Below are 7,738 nucleotides of genomic sequence, written 5' to 3' on the forward strand. Positions count from 1 at the left end.
AACTTTCATAAATTGTCTTTTTCCTCAAAATGGCTAAAAATATCCCAAATCAAAGTTATGCCAAGTGAACCAACAGGAGATAAAAATAAAAAGGTTGATGGCATCAAACCTGCATGAACAGTAAGCTCGACGGTTTTCAGTTCCTCGTTCGTAACAGCAAAGCAAAAACTTTGATGATATCTTCAAGGCTAGGATATTCTCAGCAAAGAAGTAGGCAAGCTGCAATTTCGGTCTGAATTGTGGGATTATAGTTTACCTACAAAAAGCAACACTCATGCAGGTTATTACTGAAATCAACAGCAAATTGATGGATGCTGAAACGTCAACAAACAATACCTGCATCTTGCCGAACAACCTAGGTAATGCATCAACAAAATTCAAAATGAACGACAAAGACTTAACATGTTGATTAGGCAATATTTACTCAGAGTTGGTGGCTGAAACTGAGTGTGAAAAGTGCTTAAGCAACCATCATAGACTTAGAAAACAACACCAGCACCAAAAACAAAAAAGAGAAACAATCATCTCAATAAAAATTCGAGTAAGAGAAATAAAGTGAAAAGATATCTGTCAAGAAACACACATGTGAATTGGACCATACTTTATTATGGCTACTAATGACACTGTGACATAATTGATATAGTGTCCCATATAAGTCAACAAAAATATCTACTAGAATGCATACTCCACTTTTCTGTGATAAAGAAAGGAATTGAAGAGATACATCATGAAGAATTTTGCCACTAAACTGTGGAAAGAAAAGAATCCAATATCATTCTATGATGAAAGTTTCGATCAATTATACAGCAAGAAGGCGTTCACAAGGGAAGAAGAATCAATAAATTGATAAATTGCTGTCTAAGTGAATTTCAATGATACACAAGTTACAATTTTTTTGGCACAAAATGCACCATTAGTTACAAGTTTCAGGATGTGCATTCCTGTCGAGGCAATTACAAGCAGGATGTAGATCCGCCGATAAGAAGAGATCATCTCAATCCATCCCATGAAGCTGATACCGCAGTGACTGATTATCCAGCTTGCTTCAACCACTTTTTATAAAGAATCCTGCCTCCTCCATCAATCACCTTCAAATCAATATGGTTTGTTCTGTTTATTGTCTCTTTTAAGCTGAACCTTTAATTTCTTACCACCTAACTGGAATCCGTTCATCATGCTAATGGCAGATTGAGCAGCTTCGGGAGAGTCATAACTTACAAAACCTGCATATAAAGGCCAATAAGCGATAGAGATCATTGTGTAACTTGTACCAAAATCAGAGTAATCAGAGACTGCCCTCACCGAAACATTTACTGACGCCAGTTGCTTTATCGACAAAAACCTTGGCACTTAAGACCCTACCAAAAGGTTGAAAAGCATTGGCAAGATCTTGATCTCCAAATTCTTGAGGTATATGATAAATAAATAAATTAGCACCAGGTGGACCTAAGTAAATAGAACATAGAATAATTAAAATACCACCACCAAACACTTTACATCCAATAAATTCTTTTCTTCTAATAAAAATAATATATGTAACCACCTTCAACCTGACCCCCGGAACCTTTACTTGACCCTGGAGATGTTGCAGAGTTACTGTTCATAACTGCTGGTGGCATGGACCCAGGTGAACCACTTAAAGGTCGGTGACTCATCATTCCTCCTGGATATGCCATTGGATGCTGAAGGCCCGGCATTCCAGGATAAGCTGATCCCACAAAATTTGGAGGCGGCATACCGTAATTTCTAGGGGTCATATTTGGGGGAAGATCAGGACTGATTCCACGCAATGCATTTCCTTGGTTTATTGGAGGTATCATATTGTGAAAGCCAGGTTGATTCTGCATTGGTGAGAGGCGGTACTGCATGAGGCCATAAGTTCCAGGACCCTAGAAAGAACAGAAGTCATATATTAGACCTTTTCAAATGCAAATATAGACTTGATAAAGTGTTATATAATGAGAATTGATTCCACATAGGCATCACGATACTTAATACTGGAGCAGAGTTACAGTTATGCTACTCGTTTCTGTTCACAGCCATAAAACAAGAGAAGTCCTTTTGCCTATGGACGGAATAAAAGATAACAAGATTAACCTGGTAACCATAACCATTATATGGAGGAACGTAACCCATTGGCAAGGCTCCAAATAACGAAGGATGTTGATTATCGGAATTTGGCAAATTGGAAACCTGGGATTGAGCTTTCTGAGCTTTTCGAGCTTGCCTTTCTTTTTCTGTATCTGCCCATTTGACAACCAATGGAACACTTGAACCCTGACGGAGCAAAGGTATCAGTCAGATTACAGAATTCTTTACCACACTCATCCTTCGCTCCCAAATACAGACTAATCCCTTGTAATTTATGAAAGAGAAAATGCCTTATGCCAGAAATGAAATTCATATCATCAAGGACGCCAAAAAGTTTTATACTCCCTACTAAAATTTTCAGCGCTTTGACAATATTACCATCTTAAACACATGTGGAAGAGCCATAAATTTTACTCTAATCATATTCCATAGCAAAAGCGGGAAGTTTAAGAAACATGGACAGGATAACAAAGTTTAAGAAGAAGATAAGCCGACAACATGTGTGCATGTGGACCGGCAGACTAAAATTCAGAGTCTACACCTTTTGCATACAAATGATACTTGAATACTTGAGTTGAAGATAAAAATAAAACTGTAACAGCATTTCCAATTAAAATGACTACTCTTGCACGAAATTATTCCCTGACAATATCTTCTGCTTCAAAAATATTCAAAACCATATTTGATTATCAGTTAATTCCATGAAAAGAGGTCTAACACAAATGGCTTCCTAAGATTTTGGAAAGTGAATTTTTAAAGACCAGAATGAACATTAAACACAAACCTCCATTTTGTGCTTTCCATTGATGGCCTCCAGGGATGCAAGAGCTTGTTCTTTTGTCTCATACTTCAAAAATGCACAACCTTTCATATTTAGAGAACAGTTTGATTTAGTTGAGAAACCAACTGTAGCTGTAGGCTTAAAAGTTCCCAAACAATAATGCCACAAAATATGTACCTTTGCTTGTTTGCTGAGAACCTCTTAATATTTGCAAGTCCTTTATAGTTCCATACTTAGAGAAAAGAGCAGAAACATCAGCTTCTGAAACATTCTTTGGAAGCATACCAACAAAAAGCTTGTGTTCTGGATTGCAGCACAATCAGATAATAATTATCAAAACCCATCAAATATAAAGCATTATTTACATCTGAAAAAAATACAGCTTACAATGACAAAGAAACAACTCAAAGAAACCCTTTAAAAGGACACAATGTCATATGGAATTATATTACACCTAGCCTTTCCAACTCGCCATCTGCATACTTCACTTGCAACGGGGTAGATGCCTGAATTGAACAAAAAGAACAGGATGCTTTCCGATCAAACTAAGAGAAAACGTGAACACACAACACAACAAAGAAACTTTAAGTCGCACAAAATTAGTGCCTAGCCTAAAGCAATAATGCAGGGAACTAAAATCTAAGTTTTCTACATTTTCTATCGAGCTTATTTTTTACAAGTGAACAAAAGTACATCTTGCATTGACCAAATCACAGTTCAATTGTGCAGGCATAGGCAAGAACCCAGCTGAGAAGCTTGCCTGAGCAACTGCTTGATTGTCCAGCAAGGCCTATATAGGCTCCTCAAGTCACTCTACTACCTAGACCAGGAAAATGCCAAGTTGCATAAGCACATATCTTGTACAAGAGTTATCCAAACATCATGCTCTAGCAATAGTTGGTGGTGGGTAAGCCATTCCATAACTAAATTATTTATAGTAAGAATAACTGCCAAAATAGAATAGTTGAAATTTATGTTTTAAGAGCTTGGATTGACTTATACCTCCTCTATCACTCTTGTAACCTTTTAAACGAATTATGTGTTCCAATTATGGTATATCATTTATCATATATTTGTTTCCAAAATGCAATGCAGAAGCGTGGTTGCAGCATAGCTTAGTGGTAATTCTACACTTGATTCCACCGTACAGTGAAGAGTTCGATACCCCCACCTCTAAATTCAGAAAAAAAAAAAAAAAAAGCAATGCAGAAGCACGCATAATTATGTCAAGTCTCAACCTTTTCTCGAGTAGTGCAAAATTAGTAGGTTATGCAAAATACCTTATCAGTTGTGAACACCAGTTATGCATGGTCAACGGCAAAAATAGCAATAAAATTTAGTCCATTAATATCCAACATGAAGAAATAACTTAGTAGGCATGAATTAGTTGCTATTCTAATAGCGAGATCATCACAAATATTCTCGAGCCTAAGTGTCGCGAGAAGGATAAAACTGATGTTTACTTAAGAGGCAGTCAAAATCAGTAATTTGACTGTTGGGAATGAAGATTCCGACCACTCTTAATCACATGATTCCATAATTAATCAACAAAAACACCCAAAAAAAAAAAAAAACATAGCAGCCCATAAACAGAGATCGTAGTTCCACTAACCCCAGGCAAAGTTTTCTTATTATGACACGCATTGACCGCTTTATCAGCCTCCTGCCTCGACGGACATATTACGAAGCAACAACCTGCGAAACAAAAAAACAGAGAATCAAAACAAATGAAGGCAGCCAGAGGTCCGACTAGGGTTGCGAAACACGAACTGGAACCCTAAATCTCGACAAAAAGACCTCTAAATCACGCGAATCACAGGCATTTTCGAAACCGAAACAGGAATTCAAGCGAAAGGAAGAAGACGAGCAGAGAGAGACGACGGTCAATGTAAACGCGGGAGATTCAAATTGGAGAGGAGGAGAGAAGGCCCAGACCTCGAGAGGCGCGCGTGACCTTGTCCTTGATGATGTTGACCTCGTCAACCAGAGCGAACTCTTGGAACATTGCGAGGAGCTGAGCTTCGGTCATGTTCTTCGGCACCTGCCCGACGAACAGCTTCACGCTCTCCTCGCTGCCGCCCGATTTCCTCTCCTTCTTCGCCTCCGCCATTAATGTCCGAGCTCTCTTTCTCTCTCCACTTTCTCTCTCTATAGGGATTTCCTCGTGGAGTCGTCGCAGGAGGGGGAAAATTTAGGGGTTTCACGATGGCAAAGTCGGATCTTCATCCTTTTCATTAGACGTATAATAATGATTATTTTATTGATCCGCTAATCTTTCACCCCCGGATTCTACCGTTATTTACGGAAGTGGCATAACAGCTGTCTCTGTCCGCCTCCTCGTGTTGGAACGGTTGTACTTGTACAGCTCGACTTGTAAGCCGAGATTTTGTAATTCTGAGGTATTTTCCATGAAATGACGGTTTTAGCCCTCGCCTTGTCTTTAACGGCGAAGCATTGTGGTGGGGGCCATGCAAAGCTGCAATATAACATTCTATCCAAATAAGGAAAAAAGTAAAAAAGAAAGAGAAAATACTGCATAATTGCATATTATGACTCATTCACTTTGCATATTTAAATTTTTAATTCGAATTGAGATGTGATATTTTTTTAGAGTTTTTCACTTTAGTATAAAAAATTAGATGTGACATTTTTTGAAAAATTTTTATTGTAAAAATTTAAAATTAAAAACTCAAATCAGTAAAATGAACGAAACCATGTATTTCTTATTTCGGATAAGCAAGTGGAGTTATTTTTTTTTCTTTTCTTTTTTTAATATTTTTATTTTTTGGTTGGAAATATAACAAAGTGGAATTATTAATCATTGTAATTCATGCAATAAAACAAAAAATGTTTATCACGTCATTTTTTTGATAATTTATATCAGGTCGTATTAATTAATAGAATATTACCAGTATTTTTTTTCTCATTGTGTTGAATAATGCAGGATGGTCAACCAAGTTGGAAAATTCAAATCCAAAGGGGATGCCAGTTATGAGAGCTATTTTTTTAATTCATCATCCAAGTAAAATAAACAAAACTTTACTCTTTTTGTTGTTCTGGTTTATTCTACATAAAATTATGTTCTTCCACGGTGAGATTTCGTATTGATGGTGTACATTTCGGACAATTGAATTCAGTCTATATCACATTAAAAATTCTTAAAAATACAAAATATTAGATAATTAATGTTTAATACATATCTAACGATTAAAAAAATGTACTGATAATTTATCGTAAAAATCTTCAAATTATAAGCCACAAAATTTATAAGAACTGAGCGAAAGAGTTATGAATGAGAAAAGACAAATACTTTCATAATTGTGAAGTGCTTGAATATCTTTTTAGAAGTATCTATGCGATTAGAAAAAATAAACTACTGATAATTTATTATTTTTAATTATTAAATTTACATTAAAAATTATATGTTATTTTTACAATTTGATTTAATTTTAACCATATTTAACGGTCAAAAATTAATCATATCATAAAAAATCTCATCTTTTTTTATCACTTTCTGAAATTTGAAATCTTCACAAAAAAAAAAAAAAACAAAAACAAAAACAAAAGGTATGTCCTAAAAATCAATCTTTTGCTCAAAGTTGGAGGGGAGCTTGTCAGTTGTCCCGACCAGACACTGCAATTAAAAGAGGAAGACATATATCCCCATTCACGTTTGGCTTTTGGCTTTTCTCTTTTCACGGTTGTTTGGTTGTTTGATTTGTTATCAGCACATCCTTATGATGGCTTTCATTTTACAAGAGGGTGCTTTTTGGAATATTCTCAATGGAGCCCTCGTAATGTCCACACACCACTTCCATTTTTGGAAAAGAGATTAATTACTATTACTTGTGTTGTTCGATTAAATACTACTTTAATCAGAGCTCCTTTTTTATTTTTTATTTTTGCTATTTTTTTCCCATTGTAAGTCATGACGTCCTAATGCTAAGTTGTATGGTCATGGAAAATACTATAATAATTGGTAGATTGAATTTTATATGTTTGTGAGCTTGACAACTGAAAGTTGAGATTTTGATTACACTAATGATCTCAAGAGAGCTCTCAACACGCGTTCAATAAGTAAAAATAATAAAATTAGATAATTAATAAGCAAAAAATAATTAATTAAAAAACAGTTTAAATATTTTATATAACATGACATGATATTATTAATTAGATATTAAAATTAGACATAAAATTTGAATCCACAAAATAAACTCTATTGGCAGGGCATATTTTTTTATCTTTTTTTTTGTCAAATTGGCTTAAATCAGTGTACTTTTCTAATTTAGTTTAGTATGATATAATCATTTAGAACCGTGGTCTACAGTAATTTATCTAAAAAAATGTTAGAACAACATTATCTATCAAACTCTTCAACGATCAATATGAATGTGTAGACTGTAGAGCCATTTTTGTCAGAACTCGAGTAGTTTCTTGAAAACTCACTTTGAATATAAAACTCATTTAGAGATGCTTTTATTGTTCTCAATAATACATATCAGGAACAATTTGCTTCTTCCAAATCAATCCAACTAATTTTCTAAGGGTGTGTTTGGTTGCAGTGGAGGAATGGTAATAAGAATGGTAATAGAATAGAATGGAAATGAAAGTTAATTCATTTGTTTGGTTATACTTTTACAAATACAATAGAATGGGATATGAATATTTTCATGTTGACAAAATTACCCCTCATGTTAATATAACTAATATCATATATATATTAATATAATCATTGAATAACTAATATTATATATGTAAAATTATAAGGATATAATATATGTAATTATAATTATAGTTATATAATTATTTATTATTATAATACAATCATAATATATAATATATAATGATATATAATATAATAAAATA

The 7,738-nt window shown here is 34.4% G+C and overlaps 1 protein-coding gene across 2 annotated transcripts; it reads right to left on the bottom strand.

Annotated features, from left to right (window-relative positions):
- Positions 1-890: 890 nt before the first annotated feature.
- On the bottom strand, positions 891-5,071 carry LOC21403340 (RNA-binding protein BRN1). Of its 2 annotated transcripts, none has more exons than XM_024176277.1 (9): positions 4,808-5,071; positions 4,485-4,567; positions 3,327-3,378; positions 3,050-3,175; positions 2,876-2,955; positions 2,194-2,277; positions 1,544-1,889; positions 1,303-1,446; positions 891-1,223 (listed from the first exon to the last, which is right to left on the bottom strand). In XM_024176277.1, the coding sequence occupies exons 1-9, from the start codon at positions 4,980-4,982 to the stop codon at positions 1,096-1,098; spliced, it is 1,218 nt and encodes a 405-aa protein (XP_024032045.1). In that variant the 5' UTR covers positions 4,983-5,071; the 3' UTR covers positions 891-1,095. The 2 variants fall into 2 exon arrangements, with proteins under 2 accessions (XP_024032045.1, XP_010112715.1); XM_010114413.2 differs by having other exon boundaries at positions 2,098-2,277.
- Between the last annotated feature and the right edge of the window lie 2,667 nt (positions 5,072-7,738).

This window comes from Morus notabilis, unplaced genomic scaffold (assembly GCF_000414095.1).
Source record: "Morus notabilis unplaced genomic scaffold, ASM41409v2 Scaffold264, whole genome shotgun sequence".
Taxonomy (NCBI): domain Eukaryota; kingdom Viridiplantae; phylum Streptophyta; class Magnoliopsida; order Rosales; family Moraceae; genus Morus; species Morus notabilis.

Bases quoted from the DNA above. Each gene is read 5' to 3' on its own strand.
- LOC21403340 (XM_010114413.2), bottom strand. From the start codon at position 4,982: ATGGCGGAGGCGAAGAAGGAGAGGAAATCGGGCGGCAGCGAGGAGAGC. The intron at 2,956-3,049 runs GTACATATTTTG...TAAATATGAAAG, and splicing joins TTCTCAGCAAACAAGCAAAG to GTTGTGCATTTTTGAAGTAT. The intron at 1,224-1,302 runs GTGAGGGCAGTC...CTTTATATGCAG, and splicing joins TGGCGTCAGTAAATGTTTCG to GTTTTGTAAGTTATGACTCT.